Source organism: Electrona antarctica (assembly GCF_951216825.1).
Source record: "Electrona antarctica genome assembly, chromosome: 4".
Classification (NCBI taxonomy): Eukaryota; Metazoa; Chordata; class Actinopteri; order Myctophiformes; family Myctophidae; genus Electrona; species Electrona antarctica.
The window spans coordinates 55,167,012-55,194,369 of NC_136809.1; the positions used below are offsets into that span (position 1 = coordinate 55,167,012).

Here is a 27,358-nt window from a genome sequence, read left to right on the forward strand (position 1 = left end):
CCACAGTACACGGTGCCCGAAATGAGTTTCACACGCCTTAAGGCAATGATTACTCTCAGAATGGAGCTCCAGGGTGGAACAGGATGCATTACAGCAATAGGCCTACAAAGCCTGCATGGCCAAAACGTGCATCACGGGCACGCACGCACGCGGCGGCCACTTTCCTTTCTCATACCTTGTAGGATACCTTAATATTATGATTTCAATTGACAGATTTTACAGATTTATAGTAAATATGCGGTAATACAATCGAATGCATGGAAGTAGTAATGTACAGTAGGATCATAGGTAAACCAAGAACCTGTCATCAGTCTAAGCAGTTTAATATATACATAAAAAAAAGATTTCTCACACATCATTCTATCAAAATCTGTCTGGAGCTCTCTTGGTCGTTGCCCCCGCGACCCGACTACGGATAAGCGGTTGAAGATGGATGGATGGTTTACTCAGCTGCTTTTGGTAGCCTACTAGTCATGGCTGCTAGTCATGGCTGCCTGCAGTTCCCACCTGATGTTGTGTGGGAGCTCTGACTGCTCCAGACCGTACTGAATAACTGCCAGCTTACATAACGTCTTAAGGCTAGGACTGAAAAGACATACAGGTCATCAGGTGTTTTGTCTCCTCCAAAGAGGATGACACGATCTCCCACCATGCAACAGTACATCATAGAGGTCGGAGATGGGCCTTTCCCCTTGGGCTCAACCTTCTTCCAGGAGGAGGTCTCTGGACTGAATTTACACATATCATTTAAGTACCGGTATGGTTTCCAGCCACCAAATACATACTCCATTGTAGGTAAAATGCCGAATGATCCCTACGTCCTTCTGGACGTGCTCGTTGGATATACCACCTGTTTTGAAGCAGTGAATTGCAGGGACGCAGGTGTGTCCAGCCACTTGTTGGTCTCTACCGTCTCTGTGTCAAACACGCTGATGGTGTTGTAGAACTGACCCTTCCCGTAGCCCCCCCCTGTAGCCCCCAAATACAAACATCTGTGTCCCGATGACATGGCCAAAGCATTTCCGGGGGTCCCCAGCCAAAAACGTTGAGAACCCGGGACCCCTGCTATACAGCAGTGATTCCCAAAGGGGGGAATCCCAAAGTGTACACGCTCAGAGTTAAATTAACATTGATTTTACAATATAAATTGGGATCTCAGAGATAGAAATGCCATCAAATGGGTGGTCCGTATAGACTAGTGCATGTCAAACTGGGGGGGTCCTTGAAATTAAATGGGTTGAGAATCACTGCTAGAGCCGTAAATATCTTGGGGCGGTCCCTGGCATATATATCTCTTCAAATGGGGGTCCGTGTGATAATTAGTGTCAATTTGGGGGTCCTTGACATGAAAAAGTTTGGGAACCACTGCTATACAGTAGGTGGTAACATAAACGTACTTGAAAAGTTGCTCACTCAAAACAAGACTGGCGCCAAGGTTTGTGTTTAGACCAGGGGTTCTCAACCTTTTTGGCCGGGGACCCCCGGAAATGCTTTGGCAATGTCTCGGGACCCCCGCCCCGCCCCCTCCCGACCCCCAATATAAATTGACTGCTACAATAACCTTAAACCATTTTGGGCGGGAACCCCTTTTGGTGTTTTAAGCATTATGTTATAATTTAGCTATTGAAAAATAGCAGATCTACAAGCTCATAGCGCGCCACCGAGTGGCGCGCTACGAGCTTGTAGGTCTGCTATTTTTATTTTTATTTTTTTAAATAATTTGGGGACCCCCTAAAATAATTTGGCGACCCCCCGAGGGGTCGCGACCCACGGGTTGAGAACCCCTGGTTTAGACTAAGCAGGGGGGGCATTAATGATTAACCTGACTCCGCCAGATGGGGCAGCAGAGAGTACACTGGGTTCCCCCCCCTCCCGTCTGGCGGGATCAAGGCATACACAGTGCTGCCTTGATGGGAGCAGCAGGGGGGGGACCCAGTGGACTCTCTGCTGCCCCATCTGGCGGAGTCAGGTTAATTAATGATGTCTTCCCTAGTTCTTTACAATAATGGATCTCATGTTGAATCACTCATCTGTTAAGATGTAATACTTAGTCTTTTTCCACCTTCTATTGTCCTGTAATCTCTGTGCACGTTACTTCACACAGGGGAGTGATCCTACGCAGAGTAGATATTGAAGCAAACAAATGGATATGTCCACTAGTCGATAATTGGCATTTTAGTTGTATTTATTGTAGTTGCAGTTGTTAATAATAACTAGAAAAGTCGCAATTTTGAAAAAATTGCAAAGTGTGGTTGCCGCAGTCGCTTACATAGGCCTAATTTGAAAACTTCCATAACGCTTGAATAGTTTGGTCTTCTGCCCCTCCAAGGGAATTCATGTCATTATAGACGATTGTAAAACATAGATTGGTTACGTAACCAACAGCAGCCAATTAGCTACTACAAAACGTTATGCAAAGCTCGGCCAATCAAGTTAGGTAGGTTACTCCGGATCCATCCATCCATCCATCCATCTTCAACCGCTTATCCGTAGTCGGGTCGCGGGGGCAACAGCTCCACCAGAGTGCTCCAGACTTCCCTCTCCACAGCAACATTAGTGACTTCCTCCTGGGGGATTCCGAGACGTTCCAAGGCCAGTGAGTCGATGTATTTCCTCCAACTGCGCCTTGGTCTGCCCCGGGGTCTCCTCCCAGTGGGACGTGCGTCGAGGACCTCCCTAGGGAGGCGCCCTAACCAGATGCCCGAACCACCTCAGCTGACTCCTTTCCAGGCGAAGGAGCAGTGGTTCTACTCCGAGTCTCTCTCGTGTGACTGAACTTCTCACCCTATCTCTAAGGGAGATGCCAGCCACCCGTCGAAGAAAACTCATTTCGGCCGCTTGTATTCGCGACCTTATTCTTTCGGTCATGACCCACACTTCGGATGAAGAACAATAAGAAAGTGTGACAATAACTATATAGTCTGTTTGCCCCTCGGGCAACCACACTAATGAACATACCAGTCATATTTCAGTGTGGTTTCTGTAGTGATTCTGTTCTTCTGTGGTCTCTGTCTGCTTGCCTGGTAAGAACGGTCTGCATGTGTCCTATAACCAGGGACGTGCACACATAGACGTCAAAGGGGGCTTAAGCCCCTGCCCTTTTACCCGTCTGTAAAACAACTGCCCTCTCCAGACCACGAATGCAGCATGTACTATGGAGAAAGAAATGCAAATGCCTTCCTCTCCTTTCCATGCCATACTGGAAAGGTGCAGCATTCAGGAGAATTGCTCCTGAACTTGAATGCAGCATTTTGCGCTGAACCAATTTGTTTCTAAATCCATATCGTACAGCGCATCTACAGTAGCTTTAAAGAGTGCTGGGTTGCGCCCCAGAAAAATAGCAAGCTTGTAGATCTGCTATTTTCGCTATTTTTGTCCAAAAGTGCCCTCTCACGGGATTTCAGCCCCTGCCTCTCTAGCACTCTCTGCACGTGCCTGGTCCTAGCAGATCACTGCACCTGTGTGACCCTCTAAATACACGCCCATAGAGTGTGGGCACATATTTGCGACAAGAAGCGGCGAGATATGTATAGCTTAAGAGCAGGCGTCTCTTCCGAGTTTTTAAACAGCTGGTGGATGGAAACGACGCTCGCGCACGGCTTCAACGTGCAGCGTCGGCAAAGCATTTTCGTTTTTTCGCCACCATGCTGCAAGTTGCAGCCGCGCGCGAGCGCCATTCATTTCCATCCGCCAGCTGTCTAAAAACCCCGGAAGAGACGCCTGGAGGACGCGGTTTGTGCATCTTAGGTGTGCTCACCATAGACATTGAGGAATATTAGGAACCCATAATTCTACGATATTCCATGTTCTTGGACAAATATGTGCTCTTGTGTATTTACATAACAGTAGACCTATTTCAGGGACTTTCAGTTGTTGTCACCAGGGTGTCGGCCTGAGACCCTCTTCTCAGCCGGGACCCTCTTCTCAGCCGGGACCCTCTTCTCAGCCGGGACCCCTTGGGTGATGGCTTGTTTATAGTAGGCCTACCTTTTGTTCTGAGTTTCTTCCGGGGGCAATTTGTGTAACAAAACAATGTGTGTTGATAGCCGGGAGCAAATGGTTGATCCATGGACTAGCATCTCATCTTCAGAGAAGCATTGAACACGCCCTATATATTCTCACCTCTTGTCTGTGAAACTGTACTTAATACTTCATTACTTTGTATGAGAAGTGTTCAGTCGGAGCGGTTAGCCATGTGTGGGAGCACGTCGGCCACTTTGCTGGCGGGCGTGAGCCCTAACCTTTGCTGCTGTACTTTGCTGAAATTGTACCGTATTTGTATCTATCTCTGTATCTGTGTTCCATGCCTATAGCGTTATGATGATGACAACTGTATTTCCCCCCCCGGCGGAGATCAATGGAGGTCTGTCAATCTATCTTTGTTCAGGTGCCGAATGAAATGTCTAGACATTCAACACAATTCTGATATGAGAAAATGTGTTTATATGCCAGGAAAAAACACCCTGCATGGACATTTAGAAAGGTTCCACTGCAAACAAACAGTGCAAGTTATTCCCGACGTGACATTTGAGTTTGGAAGCAGCTCGACAACCTTTGACATGCACCTCTCCATTCTCTCCCCCCGTGCTCTGAAACGGACAAGCAGAAAATGCCATTCTATTGAAATTGTTCAAATGTTAACAATTGGCAAACGGTGACCCTTTCTTTGTTGTGCCAGTGGTGATGTCACCACAACATGTATTGAAGGTTAATGGGTGACGATGGATTGTTCTGTTTTATGGAACCTTTCTTTACCCACCCGAGTCCAAAATGTCTAAATGTCTGACGTCTGAATGCCTTAACCCATTCTGACCTGAGATCAGATTCTAAAAAATGTCTTCTATACATCCTGACAGTTTTCTGAAAAAGCTACGTTTCTATGTCAGTCGTTTTCTTCGGTTTAAAAAAAATAGCAGACCTACAAGCTCGTAGCGCGCCACTCGGTGGCACGCTATGAGCTTGTAGATCTGCTATTTTTCAACAGCTAAAGCATGACATAATGCTAACACCAAAAGGGGTTCCCGCCCAAAAATGGGTTGGCACATTCAGACCGATACCACGTGTGGGAACGTCATAACTAATCCAACCGACGGGTTGCTAGGGCGTGTACACGCGTCCTAGCGCATTTTCATTGATATCAAACGAGAGAAAAATATTCTGATATATGTGACTAGATTTGATCGAAGGACTGCCATTGTCAATTGAGTTTTTTATAAATAGTCATATGAAAGCAGGGAATCATAGCTTCAAATTGACATATTGGTTGTTCAGTTTGGAGATATGGCTTATAGAAAAATGTCTTGCAGGAGTAGTGGAAAAAAGACCAAGCAGAGAAAATGGACTTCTAAGCTTTAGTTCAGTGATCTGTGACTTTAGGGGGTGCTGTTTTCCCTTAATTTCTCCATTAGTCAACCAGCAGTGTTGCCATGTCTGCTTATTATAATTAGTTGGCCTTGTTTCTAAAGAAAAATAATGCATAGGCCTACTGTACCAATTTTATAATAATAATAATTTATAACCTGTTAATAAAAATGTATTTGACAAAAATAAAGTGTAGTTGATTATTTGGGCTTGTTTTTAAAGTGTAGTTGATTATGGAGAGTTGGTAACCAAGTGGACCCTTATTAGATCTTTAACTATCAAGTGTAAAAATAAACCTTAAAAAGGTCCATTTTGTTTCATTTTACACTCTCAAGATATACATAATTGTTAAACATCTGCATTACTTAATTTACAATAAGTCTACACAATTAGATCGTTTTCCTGTTATCTCTCCTTTTTTAAATAGGCTACTGTATTTATTTGGCCTTTTGTATTATGAAAAAGGAAAAATAACAGTGGCAGATAAATTAGGCCTATGTAAATGTTCCAGATGAGTACAAATAAAAGAGCTATATGAATGCAATAATAAAAAACAGTAACCAACAGACAACAGGACAGTTTGCTCTCAAACCCTCCCAGCACAAATTGTGCCCTCTTGGCTCTTCTCTTAATTCCTCTGTTTCATTAGCCTGTTATTATTATTATTTGTCTGCAGACCCCCATCTGAAAATAATTTATGCCAGACACAAGATTTGTGTTGTTTGTATGCATGTAGATCGGCTATTTTCGCGTATTTTGGGCTTGTTTTCATATACCGGGTTGCTTATTTCTCTCGCAGAAACTGGCAACCCCGCAATGATAGCCGTTAGCTACATTTAGATAATATATTGATATCAATCCTGTAAGCTAAAACAAGTACATTATCGTGCTATATTACATATCGATGCGATCTGCGTTATTATGACCTTAATTTTCATGGCAGGTACATTCCAAAGCAACTAATAATAACCACGTTATGGTGACATAATGTTACAATGTTTACAATACATTCATTCGAGTCTTCTTCTTCTGCTATTGGAAATAGGAAGCCATTTCCGCATTTTCCATTGTTGTGGTCAACAGTGCCCCCAGCTGGAACATTAGCATGAATTAGCTTTAGGCGGACCAAAATAAACACACTTTTTACAAAATATCGTTGTTAATACTTATTTCTGTGCTATTTCTGTTAGCCAGTTAGTAAAAGACTAGTATTATCTTCCAAAACGATTGTGTACAAAAAGGCGGATTTTAGCGGAATTTGCATACTTTAGCAGGGAAGCCGTATGTCTAGTTAGCATTGGTTAACCCAATGGTTATAACATTAGACATAGTGACATGTTTAAGCATTTATTTCATATTTATATGTCAATATCAGCTCTGACATTTATTTCAGACCTGCTCTAACATGACATGAATAATAATATAGCTTCAGATTATTTTAGACAGAAAAATAAAAAAGGACAAAGAAAATAGTTTTTCAGCTGTCCTCAACAATATTGCCACCCCCGCGATGGCAGTCCCTATATCGCGTGTGGTCACATATATATATATTTGTTTGGGGGGGAGTTTGCCTCCAAGGCCACCGTACTCCTTGCTCTTCGCGCACGTGCATTGTCGTTCACTTCCCTGTATATACGGATCAGAAAGAATGCCTCGTATCTGCTAATCTATAGGAGCTCTCCGTGGTTTTGACCAGATGGATATACTAAGCTCTTCATTTCTGACTTCTGTTATCCAGCGATTGTATCGTAATGTTATAGCGAGGTAAGCAAGCAAAAATATATTTCATATGACGTGTGGAAACGTCATACAACCGATGGATCCAGAGGACATGTCCACGCTTTGTCATTGATATCAAACAAAAGCATCGATAAGGTGATGCGGACGGCAATCGACGGGAGCTTCTCGTCGGGAGTCTCCTGCCGACTAGCCTCGGAAACCCAGACGTTTTTATTTCCAGGGAGAAAAAAAAGTCTGGGACCGAGTCCACTTCAATTCAGCATAGAGTAGCGCAAACGTCGATCACTCTCTGCTGATTTCTGATCGTCTGCACCTTTGTTAAATTGATGCACACACACGCACACACACACACACACCCGTACACACACACACTCCTCTCTCTCTCTCTGTCGCTCTAATTAATTAGTCTCATGTTGCGCAGCTGCGTCTAGATTCTCCTGGCGGATCTTGCCGGGAGCTGCCTATGCCATAGAAAGCATTGGTGGACCAGGACCCAGGCCAGGCTACCTGCCGACAGTCTCGCGACTGGCGACAGCCAACCGTCGGGGCAATGTGGAGTTGGCTTAATAGGGAGGGGCCGTGTTTTTCCATTTACTGTTTTCAGTTACTTTTAATAATTCCTTTTGATGTTTTAGTGTCCTCCGGCCTCCTCCTGGAGAAGGTTCTTTTCCAAAAGAATGACAGACGGACACAGAGACAGACAACCAGACAGACAGAGAGAGAGACAGACAGACAGAATAAATATAAATGTAACAAGGAAAGACAGTGACAGTGAAAGCAGAATATGGTATCTAGAATGCTAGAATCATATGCATTTATTTTGAAACAACCCACATATTTCACATTGATGCCGAGTGCCAAGCAGGGAGGCATTGGGTCCCATTTGTACAGTCTTTGGTATATGACCCGGCCGGGGGATCGAACCCCCGACCTACCAGTTTCAGGGCGGACACTCTAACCACAAGGCCACTGTCTGGTTGCCAGGACGAAAGCCTGTTCACATGACGACAGACTAGACTGGTTTAGACATTGATATTACTGTATACAGTACATCAAAACATGACCTCAGTGCTCATTAGACAGGAAGAGTAAATGCTTTTAACCGATTTCGACCTGAGGACGATTCTACAAAATGTCTTCTAAATCCTGATAGTTTTCTGAAAAACCCTATGTTTCTATGACAGTGTTTTCTCAACCTTTTTCATGTCAAGGACCCCCAGAATTATCTGTATTTGGCCACCAACCCCCATCTGAAAATATGTTGTTCCAGGGACCTCCACAGAAGCAAAGATTTGAGTTAAAAACGTTCACTGTGAAATAATATATAGGCTATTCAAAGATTTGCCACATTTTCGCAATTTTTTCAAAAATAGCAGTACCTACAGTTGGAGGCCATCGATATTGTCCTTTTCTTTTTGCTGAGGTTTGCGTGATCTGCGCAAAAGGACAGTTTACCCATTTTGGGCGGGAACCCCTTTTGGTGTTTTAAACATTGTTATAATTTAGCTATTGAAAAATAGCAGATCTACAAGCTCATAGCGCGCCACCGAGTGGCGCGCTACGAGCTTGTAGGTCTGCTATTTTTGAAAAATCGTGAAAAGGATTTAGAAGGATTTTTTTTAAATTTTGAGGTCAGGCCTAAATGGGTCAAATGATAAGGGACAATATCGGTGGCACCCAACTGTACAAGCTCGTAGCGCGCTATGAGCTTGTAGATCTGCTATTTTTCAATAGCTAAAGTATAACATAATGCTTAAAAACACCAAAAGGGGTTCCCGCCCGAAATGGGTTAATGCGAGCCCTGTGGTTGAATTAGAGACGATCCGCTTCTCTTCCCCTCTTCATCCACAGAAATGCCTCCAACACACGCTGAGATAATTGGAATGCTAGTGTGATAGCATAGCGACGCGGTTGGACGCTTATGCTTCTCAGCGTTGTGAATGTGAACGATGTTGACAGACTTGTACTGACTTGCATGTCAGGGTGCCTAATATACACAGTTTTAATGTTTGTCTTGTCTAGACAGCCTATACACATGTAGGTTTAATGTTTGTCTTGTCTAGACAGCCTATACACATGTAGGTTTAATGTTTGTCTCGTCTAGACAGCCTATACACATGTAGGTTTAATGTTTGTCTTGTCTAGACCAGGGGTTCTCAACCAGTGGGTCGCGACCCCCCGGGGGGTCGCCAAATATTTTTTTTTGCAACTAAATGGCTGGAAAAGAGAAATGAAGAGTTTACATAGTACATGCATAAACTTTCCTTAATGATTATATCTGGTTTCAGTATTTATTCATGATGTATTTTCACTATTATTATGGTTATTGTAGCGGTCAATTTGTATTGAGGGGGGCAGGGCGGGGGTCACGAGACACGGCCAAAGCATTTCTGGGGGTCCCCGGATCAAAACGTTGAGAACCCCTGGTCTAGACAGCCTATACACATGTAGGTTTAATGTTTGTCTTGTCTAGACAGCCTATACACATGTAGGTTTAATGTTTGTCTTGTCTAGACAGCCTATACACATGTAGGTTTAATGTTTGTCTTGTCCAGACAGCCTATACACATGTAGGTTTAATGTTTGTCTTGTCCAGACAGCCTATACACATGTAGGTTTAATGTCTGTCTTGTCTAGACAGCCTATACACATGTAGGTTTAATGTTTGTCTTGTCCAGACAGCCTATACACATGTAGGTTTAATGTTTGTCTTGTCTAGACAGCCTATACACATGTAGGTTTAATGTTTGTCTTGTCTAGACAGCCTATACACATGTAGGTTTAATGTTTGTCTTGTCCAGACAGCCTATACACATGTAGGTTTAATGTTTGTCTTGTCCAGACAGCCTATACACATGTAGGTTTAATGTTTGTCTTGTCCAGACAGCCTATACACATGTAGGTTTAATGTCTGTCTTGTCTAGACAGCCTATACACATGTAGGTGTAATGTTTGTCTTGTCCAGACAGCCTATACACATGTAGGTTTAATGTTTGTCTTGTCTAGACAGCCTATACACATGTAGGTTTAATGTTTGTCTTGTCTAGACAGCCTATACACATGTAGGTTTAATGTTTGTCTTGTCTAGACAGCCTATACACATGTAGGTTTAATGTTTGTCTTGTCTAGACAGCCTATACACAGGTTTAACCCATTTAGGCCTGACGTCGAAATAAAAAAAAACGTTCGCTCTGAAGGAATATAATTATATTCAAAGATTTGTGCCGCATTTTCACGATCTTTCAAAAATAGCAGACCTACAAGCTCGTAGCGTGCCACTCGGTGGCGCGCTATGAGCTTGTAGATCTGCTATTTTTCAATAGCTAAAGTATAACATAATGCTTAGTTAAAACACCAAAAGGGGTTCCTGCCCAAAATGGTGTAACGTTTGTCTTGTCTGGACCATTTAGACCTGAGGCCGATTTAAAAAAATAAAAGAGGCTTCTAAATCCTGACAGTTTTCTGAAAGACCTATGTTTTTATATCAGTGGTGCTCGACCTTTTTCATGTCAAGGACCCCCAGAATTATCTGTATTTGGCTGCGGAGCCCCATTAGTGTGGTACGAGGTGTACTTCCGTAGGATTTCTTTGCTAAAATTGAGCAATCATCATTCAGAAAATGATGGGGGTTAAAATTTCCCCGACCCCCATCCCTTCATAGCATATGCCAGACAATTAATGTCCGATTTTCATATTATTAGTGTTGTTTTGTAGGTTTTAAAATATTCTAAGTTGATTTCTTACACTTTTAAAGTAGCCAGAATAATCTTTTCTGACTTTTGGTTGGGGTCTTTCTTCAGTGGCACAGATAGACACTAGGGGTTCCTAGAGCACCCCCTGCCCTTTTGGCAATGTGCCCTTTCGAAAAAAGAAAGAAAAAAAAAACACTTCTTTTTTTGTTCCTTTTTTTCTTATTTTGTACAGTTACACTGTACAGTATGTGGACCATGGTGACATTGATCAATTCTTGATAAAAAGCTTCTAATATATTATTTAGGCCCCACAATCTATAAATCTCACACTATTAAGGCAACCGGCCGGTTCCACACGCTGCACAAAGTGCCCTTTTTTCCACTTGAGCACCTGCCCCTCTAAATGTCTGTGCACGCCACTGTCTTTCTTCACCCGGGACCCCCGGATTCATCTCAGTACTCATTACATTCCTCGCTCTGCTCCCGTTAGTCTACTTGCCAGCCCATGATAGAACCCCATTGTGAACCCGGACATTTTGAGTGCCCTACAGTTTTATGTTAGAAATGTTGAGTATGGGTCCCCAGCCAGGGCTGGACTGGCCACAGGGCATACCGGGCATTTTCCCGGTGGGCCGCGACCGTAGGGGGCCGCCATGATTAAAAAAAGGCAGGCAGGCCAATAGGCGGCAGGCCACCAGGTAGCGCCCCCCCTGACCCCCCCGGCGGTGCTTGTTTGTGTGTGTGCCTCGACGGAGTGGGTGGTGGAGTTTCTGCTATCTGCGCGCTGGTTGTGGTGGGCCGGTCTGGGCCAAATTCACGCGAAAATGCCCGGGCCGAATTTTTGTCCCAGTCCAGCCCTGTCCCCAGCATTTAGAAACTGCCGGATGCAGTAGTGCTGTCGCCTCACAGCTAGAAGGTCCGGTCCTACTTAAATAATGATGAAATTTGGACTTTTTTGCATTATATAGGATGATAAGGGTATGGTCACATATTATGCTAATAACTCAATTTCCCACGGGAGTTGAATTTCAACCTTTTAGTACATGTTATTAGACACCTTTAGAAACACATTGGTGAAGAAATTTCTTGGTAACGATTTAGTTCCCAGATTTTCATACATTTCTCTTACTATATGTGGGTGCTGTCGGCGTGTTTCCTCCTCCGCGTCATCAGTGCCCATACCCGAGGCGGGGTTGGCGAAAGGGCCTTTCTGTGTGGAGTTTGCATGTTCTCCCCGTGTCCCCTATAGGGTAGGTATACCCTCACAAAAAACATGCAGTAATCCTGGTCTCTAAACTGCCTCCCCCTGGCCAGCCGGGGCGCCTGATGGAGGGGAAAGGAACTGGTTGGAATAACGTGTTCCTTCCACGCGCTACATCCAACCAGGAAAACTCCCCCCTGTCAGGTGTAAAGGAGCAACTTGGACACTCAGGCATGAAGGAAGCATGAGTTCAAGTCCGTTGCTCTCCCCATGTCCCCCATATATGGGGACTAGGTTGGCGGAGGGTGTGTAGAGCCCAGGATCACATTATATAATTGACACAGGGGTGAACTAGAAAAAGTGCCCTTCTGGGCACAGGTCTCCACCAGGAGGATAGGAGTGTGTGTTGTGTGTGTGTGTGTGTGTGTGTGTGTGTGTGTGTGTGTGTGTGTGTGTGTGTGTGTGTGTGTGTGTGTGTGTGTGTGTGTGTGTGTGTGTGTGTGTGTGTGTGTGTGTGTGTTTCTGATTTGAAAACGGTCAAGTGGCATTTCTTCCAAAGCCTAGTGGGAATATGCATGTACAGTTTCACCACAATCGGACGCTGCGTTGAGTAGTTGTGGCGATTTGTACAAAACGGGTACAAAGCGGGCTACTCCTGAAATGTTTAGGAGCCAATCGTAGCCAATAAGGGTGGATTATGAGAAATCAAACAAACCCGTCTTGATCACATGACTATGGAGAGCATGTGTACCGATTTGCGTGAAATTTGGATACAATCTGAAGGAGTAATATTAGAAAATGTGTTTTACATATGTCGGCCTCCTGGTGGCGCTATAAAGAGCAGATGTGAAACATTCCAGGCAAAGGTTTCCCTTTGTATGCCAACTCCCTTAGGGAGTTGGCATAATATGTAGGTGTTTGGACAAAATATGTTTGGATGTTTGGACAAAATATGTAGGTGTACTGTCCAAAAACTTGTTTTGCACAAAGCGGCCTCCTGGTGGCGCTATAACAGGCCATTCTGGAAATTTTGGGGCAGAGGTTCATCGTTGGCATCCAGGGAGTGTGTGTGCAAAATTTGGCATCGACCGGGTTAACGGTGCCGGAGATTAGCTGTTCACGGACGGACGGACGGACGGACGGACACACGGACACACGGACGGACGGACGGAGTGCAAAACATACTCTCTCCCCATGCCTTCGGCCTGGTGGAGACAAAAATGGGTTACAAAATCGTGGGATAAAAATTATTTTAAAAAAAAAAGAAAAGAAACTGCCGGATGCCAACTTGCATATGTTGGGCAATTTTCATAATTAGCATAATAAGCATTAGTTTTGCACGGAAAAACCTAATTCGGCTAAAAACTGGCTATGGCCAGATTTAGCCCAAGGAGTGTTTTTTGTGCAAAACGTATGCTTGGAATGGATTCAGAATCATTGAAAACCCCTAATTTGACCCATCACATGCTACTTAAACCATAATGAAATTTTGAAAATGTTGCCTTATGATGGTAATGGTGCCCCAGCTTATTACGCTAATTATGAAAATTGCCCAACATATGCAAGTTAGCATCCGGCAGTTTCTAAAAGCTGGGGACCCATGCTCAACATTTCTAACATAAAAACATAGGGTAGCCTACTTAAAACGTCTGGGTTCACATTCTGGCAAGTAGACTATGTTGCAGAACAATGTCAAATTAGATCATAATTGAAGCATAAACGTATTTTGTAGCTGGGCTCTGATAACAAAAATGAGTAGTAGCTAATACCACGGGTCTTCCACAGGGGGTCCGGGACCAGTTTTGGCCCTACTCTTGCACCCATTTCTGTGATTTTCTAACTATTTTTGATTAATATTAGAAATGTTGTGTATGTTTGTATACGTCTTGGGTGTATGTATTGTACTTTGATGGTTTATTAATATTCTCAGTATTATTTATAACATTTGTGGGGGGGGGGGGGGGGGGGGGATCGAGAGGTACTCCAAAAATGTGCTTAAGTACAGTACTTGTGTACTATGTCCACCACTGCAAGCTTGAATAATTTGACCAGTCTGATAATTATCATCGGTCACTTGATTGATTGATGAAATATAACAGTTTGCAGAATTACAGTACATTTCAAGCACAAACTCAATACAAAGACTATTAACTGTGAGTGGACGACCCAATTAAGCATTACACTTGTTTACAAGAGGGTCCACCATGTTCAATTCATCAAATTGAAATACCTATCACAGTCTGTTACAGTCACAGTAAGGGTTCGGATAAATTGAGAATCTTATGAACACTAGGATCACACTTTTTGATTGCCTGCACAAATGTAGTCTTTCTTCCTGCTCCTGCAGATGAAACATGGAGTCTGCTCCACATCATCACAGTGTGATGCCCAATTAGTCTTCTCCTGAACCCTGCTAGCCCATTCTGACCTGAGATCAGATTCTAAAAATGTCTTCTACATCCTGACAGTTTTCTGAAAAAGCCATATTTCCATGTCAGTCGTTCTTCGATTTTGCAAAAATAGCAGACCTACAAGCTTGTGAGCTTGTAGATCTGCTATTTTTCAATAGCTAAAGCATAACATAATGCTAACACCAAAAGGGGTTCCCGCCCAAAATAGGCTAGTTCCCTCTGTCTTAGTGAAGGTGTAAGAGCAGACATCTCAATTGGAAATTGTTCAAGCTCAAACCTGCCGAGAGCAGACGTCGACAGAAAGAAAAGAAACACCGCATGCTTTCTCAAGAAGTGTGATCTTCTGAGGTGGGGAATGTTCACAGGTTTCTCAATTAATTTGAACAATGTATTTGACTGACAGGCTCCTGAGGTGACTTTATCGACTTGGACACAATATAGTTTCCAATAGTGGTTTTCAACCCTTTTCACATCAAGGTCCGTTATTTATTCGGCATTTGTGCCACCGTGCCACGGACCACCATTTGATGAGATTTAGCCCCTCAGACCCAAAACTAAAGAATGTCCAAAATTCCATGCTGTATTGATGTGGACATCAGACGTTGGCAAACGTTGATCGAAATAACAATTCTTCTAATCTACATGCTCTAATTGTGTTCTTGTAAATTATGTAATGTAGACGTGTAACAATAATTTAACTCTTGAGAACGTAACATTAACAACAAATTTGGTTTCATTTTGCACTCGAATTAAAGATCTTGTGCAGTGCCCGGTGTTGAGTTAGTCGGACCCACGGTTGTCCAGAACCGCCACAAAAGGCATCTGACTGGGCTCTGGACAATGCCGCCTGCTCGGGCTCCATATATGGAGCTGGCCTTTTCTGACATCACAACACTCCATATTTGGGCATGCCTGACACAGAACTCCATATAAGGGACACAGAGGGACAGATACAGATATCTCTATATATGGGCATAAAAGGGACACAGACAGATGGGTGGAACGGGTCTGACACGGGTACAACGGGTATTGCATAGCCGGGTGGGGCATGGATCTCCAACTTCCATCATCCATCAACTCGGTTCTCTACAGCCGGGCACCGGTGACACTAATGGCACAAAATATCTTTTCAGATGGGGGTCCACAGTTAAATACATAATTATTTATGGGTCCTTGAGTGAGTTGAGTTGAGCTATGCAAAACATACATCATAATTTGGTCTGCCTTTCATTATTTTCAAGGAAAAAAGGTAACTTTTGTCATCTATCTGCCTTTCAATTGCCCTACTTCAGGGCAAAAACAAATACATCATGTCATTGATTAGTGAAGTGGTTAACGCTAAACTCCAGTTTATTTATTTGGTTTTACTGGAACAGGAGCAGAGCGAGGAATGTAATGAGAACTTATAGGCACAGGGGTCAGTCCGGGGGCACCCAGGTGAGGAAACACCCCTACCAAAAGTCAGTAAAGATTCTTCTGGACACTTTAAAAGTTTAAGAAATCAACTCAGAATGTTTTAAAACATACAAAACAATTCTAAAATTAAGAAAATCGGATATTAACTGGCTGCAGGCATACTGTTCTGGGAGGACCCAAATATATGATCCCCCCCCCACAGGGTGGGGGTCTGGAAAATTTGAACCCCATCATTTTCTCATAGTTTGGACTCTAAAAATCAATTTTAGCACACAAATCCTACGGGAGCTGTTTTTTTGACGCCTCGTACCACACTACATCTGAAAATATGTAGTTCCAGGGACCTCCCGGAAGCTAATATTTGAGTTCAAATCGTTCGCTCCGAAAGAATATATATTCAATGATTCGCCCCACATTTTCACGATTTTTCAAAAATAGCAGACCTACAAGCTCGTAGCGCGGCACCTATGAGCTTGTAGATCTGCTATGTTTCAATGGCTAAAGTATAACATAATGCTTAAAACACCAAAAGGGGTTTCCGCCAAGAATGGGTTAATGTTTGTTTTGTCTGTCACTGAGCAAATCGGCATGCATGTCAGAGGAAAACCTTGGCCAATCGATCAGAGTGTGTCGCCACACTCTGTAAAGCGCCCCTCACTTCACACCGGTGTCATTTTTAATCCATCCTGAACGGGAACCCCTTTTGGTGTTTTAAGCATTATGTTACTATTGAAAAATAGCAGATCTACAAGCTCATAGCGTGGCACCGAGTGCCGCGCTATGAGCTTGTAGGTCTGCTATTTTTGAAAATGTGGCCCAAATGTTTGAATATATATTCTTTCAGAGTGAACGTTTTTAACTCAAATCTTTGCTTCTGGGGGGGTCCCTGGAACAACATATTTTCAGATGGGGGTCGGCGGCCAATTACATATATTTTTGGGGGTCCTTGACATGAAAATGTTTGAGAACGACTGACATAGAAACATAAGGGTTCTTCAGAAAACTGTCAGGATTTAGAAGGCATTTGTAGAATCGTCCTCAGGTCTAAATGGGTTAACTTGTACCTGACAGATACGACCTTCTCCGGGCAGTTAAAGGCATTTTCATTAACTGAAGCCACCCTTAGCTGTGTCTCCATTTTGATGTTTTTACTGAACCTGTTGCCCTTCATGGAGTCAATCATTGTCAAACATAATATTGATTTTCACTGTTTCGCTGCATGGCGGATTCCAGTTCAACATGCCTTTAAAAGCAAACAAGGCAACGACTGCAGCCATTGCTGGGCTGCTTAAAGGCTTTACTGTACTGTGAGTTCAGAACAGAAGTGCTAAAAAGGTTGCGAACCAACCTTTTTATACTGAAGTACCACCTCAGAAAATATCTGGCTCTCCATGTACCACCATAATAACTGATGTTAAAATACAGGAGCGTAGCCTAGACCTCTATAAGACTCTGTCTAGTGACTATGTGATTAATCCGTTCTAATGGCCAGGTGTGCTGTCGTCAGTGTCATGCTCATTTCAGCATGGCTGGAGAGTCCATTTCAACCAATTGTTTGGTTGAAAATGAGTTTTCTCAGACGGGTGGCTGGCATCTCTCTCATAGAGATAGGGTGAGAAGTTAGCAACCGGAGCGCTTACAAAAATGAAATGCAGCACCAGCGAGACAATGTTGTAGCGATATCAAAGGCCTTAACCCATTTAGGCCTGACGTCGAAATAAAAAAAAAGTCTTCTAAATTCTGACAGTTTTCTGAAATTCAGTGGTGCTCAATATTTCATGTCAAGGACCCCAAAAATGATATGTAATTGGCCTCCAACCCCCATCTGAAAATATGTTCTTCCAGGGACCCCCCAGAAGCAAAGATTTGAGTTAAAAACATTAGTTCTGAAAAAATATATATTCCAAATTTGCGTCACATTTTCACGATTTTTCAAAAATATCAGACCTACAAGCTCGTAGCGCACCACTCGGTGGCACGCTATGAGCTTGTAGATCTGCTATTTTTAAATAGCTAAATTATAACATAACACAGATACCCAGCGTCATTAATTCATAGGACAGGTAATACTCGTCATACGGATCGCAGCCGCGTGACAGAATCTCGTGAGAGATCTTCGAGTTTTGCACGGAGCGGCCGTATCTAATCTTCCGAGGTATCTCCTGCCGCACATCAGCCAGACCAAGTTCATAACATCGAGGGAGAAATGTACCGCCAAAGAGCCTGGATTGTCTGAGAATACACAGATCGTCAGCAGACTAATGGAGAGATGTCAACATCTTCCATGGGCTTCCCTTGCCGGACCTCTTATTCTCTCTCTTCTCTTCTTCAGCCGATTCGACCGAAAATCAACCGATAATTCCCAGTAGGTTACTTATTACGCCGATCTTATCCAGCCGATCGGCTCGTCTGGAGCCTACTGGCTGCGATTGGCGTTGATGACACGTTAACCAATCTTATCGGTCTATTCACTGGACATGCTGGGAGCCTACTGAAAATGACAAGCCTCTTCATACCCTCCCCTAAACTTAACCGCAAGCATGTCGCAGCACGGTCCTAATATTAACGCATGTTCGCCAACCTTAATCCTGTCGGGTTTTTTTTATCAGTCGGCAGAGCATGCCCATACTCGTCGGAAACAATCGTACTGATCCGAACTGATAACTGCGGTCTTGTCCATTGATAACAGTCGAAGCGGGTGTCTTCTCATTTGTTCGGATCAACTTAAATCTTATCAATTATTATAAATTATAAACCCCATAGAACAGTGGTTCCCAAAGTGGGGTCCGGGGACCCCCAGGGGTCCTTGAGGGAGTTCCAGAGGGTAACCAGCTAAATGATAGTTTTGGAAACAAATGGATCCTTATGGGTCTGTAACTCTTGAGAGTGGACACATGGAACCAAATGGACCCTAATGGGCCCATTTGGTTCCATGTGTACACGCTCAGAGTTAAATTAGCATTGATTTTGCAATATAAATTGGGGGCCCCAGAGATAGAAATGCCATGAATGGGGGTCCGTAGCCTAATTCAGGTCAAACCTGGAGTGGTCCTTGACATTGAAAACTGGTTGAGAATCTCTGCTATAGAGCCGTAAAAATCTTCTCTTCTTTTGGGGCTCCTTGGCATATATTTTCTAATGGGGGTCCGCGGGCTAATGAGTGTTGATTCGGGGGTCCTTGACATGAAAAGGTTGTGAGATGGGGTTCATTCGGTGGCAACACTCGACTAGGATGGGCTATTCAGGGTCCGACCCCGAACCTGCCTGAAGAACTGCTCACCTATGGTCATGAAGTGTGGGTCATGACCGAAAGAACAAGGTCGCGAATGCAAGCGGCCAAAATCGGGTGGCTCTCCCTTAGAGATAGGGTGAGAAGTTCAGTCACGCGGGAGAGTCTCGGAGTAGAGCCACTGCTCCTTCGCCTGGAAAAGGAGCCAGCTTAGGTGGTTCGGGCATCTGGTTAGGAAGCTTCTTGGGCGTCTCCCTAGGAAGGTCCTCGAGGCACGTCCCACTGGGAGGAGACCCCCGGGGGGCAGACCAAGGCGCAGCTGGAGGAAACACATCGACTCACTGGCCTTGGAACGTCTCGGAATCCCCCAGGAGGAAGTCACTGTAATGTTGCTCTGGAGAGGGAAGTCTGGAGCTCTCTGGTGGAGCTGTTGCCCCCGCGACCCGACTACGGATAATCGGTTGAAGATGGATGGATGGATGGATGAATGGAAGGAAAAAAGGAAGGAAAAATGTTCGAGCCTTCTAGATACGGTATAGATTTCCACGGGTAATCTGGGGGCGGCTGTAACGAAGACTCACTTCCATTCACATTATCGGATATTGGAGAGAGAAGCTCACTGGATAATATTTAGTCTCCATACATGGGGATATCTGACACATCCGACTAGCACGTGGGGATGTATGACATATGCGACTATAGCTCATTCAGGTCTAGCCCATATTTGGTCCGGGCTGACTTTCGTGCTGACATCAGGTCGATGTAGCAAACCCACATACGGATAGATACGATTGGCCTATAGTCATCGTGACTAAGCATAATCTGATAGTATAATAGAAGTCGTCTGATCAAGGCTATTCTCGAAGTCACAGAGAAGACAAGCTATACACAATCTGTTAAAGAAACTTACTTAGTAGCAGAATGGCTGATATGACCGCATCCAGCTTCCAGGAGAAGCTGGTAAGTTACGTGAAGACCGAGAAAGGACGTATTCTCGCCGCGGAAGCACTCCTGAGCCTGGCCGTTCTCATCTGCTACGCCGTCTCGTGGTCCGGCTGGATGGTCATGGCGATCGGCGCGATGACCCTTTCCACCGCCTTTTTTGGAATCTTCATGACGGATCTGGACAAGCGGCTCCGATGGGTCCACTGGCTCTGGACCGATTTCGTCCGTGCCGTCGTTTACGCCGCGTTCTACGTCGTCGTCTCCCTCGTCATGATGTTCCGCCACGCGGATAGTGCACCCGTCGCACCCCTCGCAGGCGGGGTGTTGGGTCTGATCGCCGGCCTGGTGTTTGCCTACGACACTTACACCATCGTCCGGAAGCTGAAGAGTAGCCGGCAGCAGAACGAATCTGTAGGTGTTTAAAACTCCAGGACGCGGAGGCAGCGTAAAACGAGCCAAAGGACACACACACTCTTATCCTCATCAAGAAGAACACACTGGGCCTGGGCTGTGGCTCAGCGTTCCAGGCACCTTGGCTGGTAATCCAGTCTGGCAGTGGGCCGCGGGTTCGACTCCCGATCCCGACTCCTGTCAGCCTACTGTCTGTCCCTCCATTAAAAATATGAAAGGCAAAAAACATTTAAAAAAAGAAAAGAAGAACACACTGAAAGACAGAAAGAACGGTCACCAGAGACAACTATCACGTATAGCGTGGAAGGTGGACAATAAAGGTGCATTCAGACTTAATATTAATAATATATACGATGTATATAGCGCTTTTCAAGGTACCCAAAGTCGCTTTACAGAAAACTAGTTTAAAAAGATTTAAAAGGTTAAAAACTAGAAATCAAAATCAAAAGACTTGGATCGTTATAGTGGCGCGATTACATACAAAGTCAATGCAAAGTCAACGGGCGCGGCGCGACCTGGCGCAGCACAAACTGGATGAACCGAGGCGAATATATATATATTCTGGTCTGAACGCAGCTTAAAGGGCCTTTCAAACGGGAAGCGAGGAACGCACACGTTGCTGCCTGGATCAACGACAGGTCTCCTCCAGGTCTGGATCAACGACAGGTCTCCTCCAGGTCTGGATCAACGACAGGTCTCCTCCAGGTCTGGATCAACACAGGTCTCCTCCAGGTCTGGATCAACGACAGGTCTCATCCAGGTCTGGATCAACGACAGGTCTCCTCCAGGTCTGGATCAACGACAGGTCTCCTCCAGGTCTGGATCAACGACAGGTCTCCTCCGGGTCTGGATCAACGACAAGTCTCCTCCAGGTCTGGATCAACGACAGGTCTCCTCCAGGTCTGGATCAACGACAGGTCTCCTCCAGGTCTGGATCAACGACAGGTCTCCTCCAGGTCTGGATCAACGACAGGTCTCCTCCAGGCCTGGATCAACGACAGGTCTCCGGTCTCCTCCAGGTCTGGATCAACGACAGGTCTGCTACAGGTCTGGATCAACGACAGGTCTGCTACAGGTCTGGATCAACGACAGGTCTGCTACAGGTCTGGATCAACCACAGGTCTCCTCCAGGTCTGGATCAACGACAGGTCTCCTCCAGGTCTGGATCAACGACAGGTCTCCTCCAGGCCTGGATCAACGACAGGTCTCCTCCAGGCCTGGATCAACGACAGGTCTCCGGTCTCCTCCAGGTCTGGATCAACGACAGGTCTCCTCCAGGGATCAACGACAGGTCTCCTCCAGGTCTGCTGAAGAGGGGCTGCGACAACGCAAGCGTACAAAAAAAAAAGCTAAACAGAATCCAGGTCTGGTGAGTCGCGGGCGTGCAAACAAATTCACGGGACCGCGCTCACGTGAATTTGCGTGAGCCGTTTAGGACTGAGGACGATTCTCCAAATGCCTTCTAAATCCTGACTGTCACTCCCAGTGATGTCTTAAAAACGAGTCCGTTCTGTGGTACTGGTGCTGCGGGCTTTATTTCTTGCCTTCTTTCAATAAGCCAATACAACAACGTCAAAACTGTCAAACACAATGAACAGTGATCAGGCATCAGTCGGAACAATAAAGCATACAGCACAAAGATAATGAAATCAAATGCACCTAAACAAGTGTTCACCTCACTGGCTGCACATAGGATCAAAGGGAATGAAGTGGTTTTGGAACCCATATGAACACAAACAACCATGCAAACTGAAAAGAAACGAAACGATCAATAAACCTAATCATGAAATACAACATATGACTCAAATATTGACAAATAACTTAAACCATTGATGCAGAAACGACAAAATGAACCTTAAACAAAATGAACCTTAAGCCTTTCAAAGATACCCATATAAGGGCAGGTCACCGGAAATGACGTAACCAACTTCCGGGAAACCAGAACAAATATATATTTTACCCAAAAGTAAATATCAAACAAAAATAATGGCAGTCACACTGACAGTTTTCTGAAAAAAAATGTTTCTATGTCGGCGTTTCTCAAACATTTTCATGTCAAGGACCCCCGAATATATCTGTATAATTGGCCGCCGACCCCCATCTGAAAATGTTTTTCCAGGGACCGCCTAGAAGCAAAGATTTTAGTTAAACATTTTCGCTCTGAAAGAATATATACTCAAAGATTTTAAAACACAATCCATGCCAATACACTACAATAGAAACGCAGACCAGTTGCCAGCGTTTCTATTGTAAAAAAAAAAAGAAAAAAGTAAAAAAAAAAAAAAAAAAAAAAGTAAAAAAGAAAAAAAAGAAATACGTCCTGGCACAGGGGGTTATAGTGCTTAAAACGTAACCTGTCGTTCCTTGGCTTGTATTGGGTTAATATATATATTTGAATATATATATATATTTGAATATATATTCCCCCACCCCACACACACACACTCTAGTATCATCATTGGCACAAGCACATACTCTTTACCTCTCGCCAGAAGCTTTTACATGGCGGGAGCGACGCGGTATACAAAGTCACAAATTACATCCGAATTTTGGATGGCAGAAGATCCAGCCATGGACAGCTCTCCTGGATTCCGACTTATGGAGGAGCTTTGAAAATCCTGCTTGTAACCGAGGTATAGACGGTGATCAGATTTAACGTCCCATAGCTGGTGTTGACGGTCCCATAGCTGCCGTGGGGCTCAACCATTATATACACAGAGTATACGTTGGGCAGTGTTGTTTTTGGCAGCACATTTTGATTTTAGTTTTAGTCATAGTCTCTTGAATAGTTTTCATTTAGTTTTAGTCACATTTTAGTCACCCGGAATGTTTTAGTGTTAGTCTAGTTTTAGTCGATTAAATATAAGATTTTAGTCGACTAAATCGACAGTTGATTTAGTCGACTAAAATGCATTTTGGCGGGCCTTGATGCCATCATAATGACCTGCTGAAAATAGCCGATCCACAAGCTTGCAGCGCGACGCGTTGTGAGCTTGTAGATCGGCTATTTTCAGCATGCAACCAATGACTTATACTGGATCTCTTGTCCACTAGTCCCTTCCTAACATTTTAGTCTAGTTTTTATTTGTTGACGAAATTGTCAATATATTTAGTCTTAGTTTTAGTCATCACATCTTAGTTTCCATTAGTTTTCGTCAGTGGAAAAAGGTAGTCGACGAACATTTTTCATCTTAGTTTTAGTCGACGAAAACAACACTGACGTTGGGGTCCGTAAATATATGGCAAACAACGTCCCTTAGCACCGCGGTACGTATATACGGACCTAGCACAATAATAATGAATGTGCGTAGGGGTCAGAGGATATATGAATCATTCTTATAAACCGACGGCAACGTCACGATGTGACGCGTGTTGAGCTTGTACATCTGCTGACTGCTATAGAGCACCGAAGTCCTGACGTCACTGTCAGTAGAGGGCGCCAGTCCACAGGTTTGTGTACTTTTTATGTGCGTTTGCACTGTGTTTGAAAGTGCGCGAACATATATGAAGATGGAAAGTATTAGGACGATCATGTAAAAAAATTATCAGCGCTCATCCATCCCAGCAATATAAAATATCATCAAAATATCATTATCTATTTTTGCAAAAATCGAAGTACCACTGACATAGAAACATAGCTTTTTCAGAAAACTGTCAGGATGTAGAAGACATTTTTTGAATCTGATCTCAGGTCAAAATGGGTTAAGCCCTAAAACCGCACCAGAGGGTCACCATGCAACTCCTTGCAACCGTTGTTCCCAAATAGAACTGCACTCGGTCGAGTGCCTATAGAGCGTCGCAGTCCCGCCCCCTACCATGGACCAGGAAATTAATCCCAATGCATTTTTCCCATAGACATTTCTTAAAGTATTTATTTAAAGACGGTTACGCCGCGGACAAAGCCAACTCGAGTCGTGACAACTCATGACAACACAAACAATATTTTGGACCAAACAAATAATTACAAAAACAACAAAAGTGATGTAACCTGCCGTTTTTTTCTTCTTGCTAATTATTTGTTCGGCCCAAAAAATTGTGTTTGTTGTCATGATTTGTCACGACTCGAGTTGGCTTTGTCCGCGGCGTAAACGTCATACTTTTTGAAATGTCTATGAGGAAAATTAACGGAGAATCATTTCCTGGTCCAGGGTAGGGGGCAGGACTGCGACGCTCTATACTTGCGCGTTGCACACAAGTAGGCCATTCCCAAGCAGTGCGCGCAATTACTTTCGCTACCGCTACGAACTTTCAAATCTCAGCCTCTCTGTAAAACATTGAAATTAAATACTAAAGTCGGGTTATAACTGGCCGTCGATGGTGACGTAATTACGATATGTTTCAATATTGGTTAGCTAACAGGTAACGTATATATACAAGTTGTAAGTTGAAAAGTAGTATATTGTGGCCACTTGGGTTGTTTTATGCGTGTGCCGTGGTATGCTGATTTTGAGTGTGACGTAATGAAGATATGTATCAATGACGGGATATAACTGGCTTTCGATGATGACATAATAAAGATAGGTTTCAGATTGCATGCATAGAGACATTATACCTTTAATCCACCCGACACTGAAACATATCTTTATGCTCGTCGGGCACTGGCCTACTTGGAACGATGCAAGTTGGAAATGCATGCCCCACCCAGTTATTATGTCTGTGTCCCTTTTATGCCCATATATGCAGTTCTTTGTCAGGCATGCCCAAATATGGAGTCTATGCAGACGTCAGAATGATGCCAGAACAATGCTGAGGCCTTTTGTGGCGGTTCTGGACAACCGTGGGTCTGACCGACTCGACACCGGGCACTGCACTCCCTGTGGGGGTGTGGAACGCGCGTGTCGAACGGTTCTCGAGTTACGGGGATTACAGACGTACACACGTACAGAGACTTGCATTTGCATTTATAGTTAGATGGCTGTTGCAAGGAGTTGCATTGGTGTGGTTTGTTTTGTTGCAAGGAGTTGCATTGGCGTGGTTTTGTCGCAAGGTGTTGCAGCTGGTGTGCAGGTTTGGGCCTTAGACTCACTAAATTGAGAGAGGACGCAATCGTGCCACCCTCCGGGGGGGGGGGGGGGGTCCTGGGATGCAATACTCAGTACGGTACTCTTAACGTCGTTGAAGTATAGGACCCATCTAAAAGAACCACCCCTGAGTCTCTCCGGGACCCTTTACTTTGAAAACCTATTTACATCACTGCAGCATTTATCTGGGAGGGAATGTGTCGGGAACCCCCTTTTGGTGTTTTAAGCATTATGTTATACTTTAGCTATTGAAAAATAGCAGATCTCCAAGCTCATAATAGAGCTTGTAGATCTGCTATTTTTGAAACATCGTGAAAATGTGACGCAAGTCTTTGAATATATATCCTTTTCAGAGCAAACATTTTTTAACCCCTGGAACCCCTGGTCCGCGGCCAAATACAGATAATTCCTGGGGGTCCTTCACATGAAAACTGTTTAGGATTTAGAAGCCTTTTAGAAGTCTATATGGGTTAATTTACCTATAGCTAAGACCCGGCCACTCCCACTTAGACACTCCCACTTGGACACTTTCCAGCCGGGATCATTCATTCCAATGTAAATATCATGAACTTTACACATTAAATACCGGTTCATTTTTCCTCCAAATTCTCTTCCAAATCGTCAATAAGGCCTGCCGTATATGCACTGGAAAAATATGAGCGTGGCATTTCTCTTTTAAAACAATGTTCTATCATATAGGAAAACTATCGGTGGAGAGGTTTGTCTAACCTATGTTATGCTTAGCTGTGATTGGACCATAGCAGTTTGGGGAGGGACCTTAGCTATAGGTCAATTGAGTCGAGATGGTGATCGGTTTACTATCTCCCATCGTCTCTCTTCGTCAGGTGGTGAAGATGATGATCATCGTGGTGGCGACGTTCGCTCTGTGCTGGCTGCCGTACCACATCTACTTCCTGGTGACGGGCCTCAACAAACAGCTCACCAAGTGGAAGTACATCCAGCAGGTGTACCTGTCCATGATGTGGCTGGCCATGAGCTCCACCATGTACAACCCTATCATCTACTGCTGCCTCAACAGCAGGTAGGTTACTGTACTGTACTGTACTGTACTGTACTGTACCTGGCTATGAGCTCCACCATGTACAACCCTATCATCTACTGCTGCCTCAATAGCAGGTAGGTCACTGTACTGTACTGTACTGTACCTGGCTATGAGCTCCACCATGTACAACCCTATCATCTACTGCTGCCTCAACAGCAGGTAGGTTACTGTACTGTACTGTACTGTACTGTACTGTACCTGGCTATGAGCTCCACCATGTACAACCCTATCATCTACTGCTGCCTCAACAGCAGGTAGGTTACTGTACTGTACTGTACTGTACTGTACTGTACCTGGCTATGAGCTCCACCATGTACAACCCTATCATCTACTGCTGCCTCAATAGCAGGTAGGTCACTGTACTGTACTGTACTGTACCTGGCTATGAGCTCCACCATGTACAACCCTATCATCTACTGCTGCCTCAACAGCAGGTAGGTTACTGTACTGTACTGTACTGTACCTGGCCATGAGCTCCACCATGTACAACCCTATCATCTACTGCTGCCTCAACAGCAGGTAGGTTACTGTACTGTACTGTACCTGGCCATGAGCTCCACCATGTACAACCCTATCATCTACTGCTGCCTCAACAGCAGGTAGGTTACTGTACTGTACTGTACTGTACCTGGCCATGAGCTCCACCATGTACAACCCTATCATCTACTGCTGCCTCAACAGCAGGTAGGTTACTGTACTGTACTGTACTGTACCTGGCCATGAGCTCCACCATGTACAACCCTATCATCTACTGCTGCCTCAACAGCAGGTAGGTTACTGTACTGTACTGTACTGTACCTGGCCATGAGCTCCACCATGTACAACCCTATCATCTACTGCTGCCTCAACAGCAGGTAGGTTACTGTAC

General features: G+C 44.3%; 2 protein-coding genes across 2 annotated transcripts in view; both read left to right on the plus strand.

Moving 5' to 3' along the window:
* Positions 1 to 27,358, plus strand: part of tacr3a (tachykinin receptor 3a) — a gene marked incomplete at both ends in the record, with an annotated part of 99,106 nt that overhangs the window by 58,871 nt on the left and 12,877 nt on the right. The window contains one exon of the mRNA XM_079498486.1: positions 26,273 to 26,469. Coding sequence (XP_079354612.1) covers positions 26,273 to 26,469 — 197 coding nt within the window. The remainder of the gene's footprint in view (positions 1 to 26,272; positions 26,470 to 27,358) is intronic.
* LOC306922136 (proteolipid protein 2-like) lies at positions 19,972 to 20,418 on the plus strand (the record flags this gene model as incomplete). The annotated part of the gene is made up of 1 exon (XM_079499531.1): positions 19,972 to 20,418. One exon carries the CDS (start codon positions 19,972 to 19,974, stop codon positions 20,416 to 20,418), a length of 447 nt encoding a protein of 148 aa, XP_079355657.1.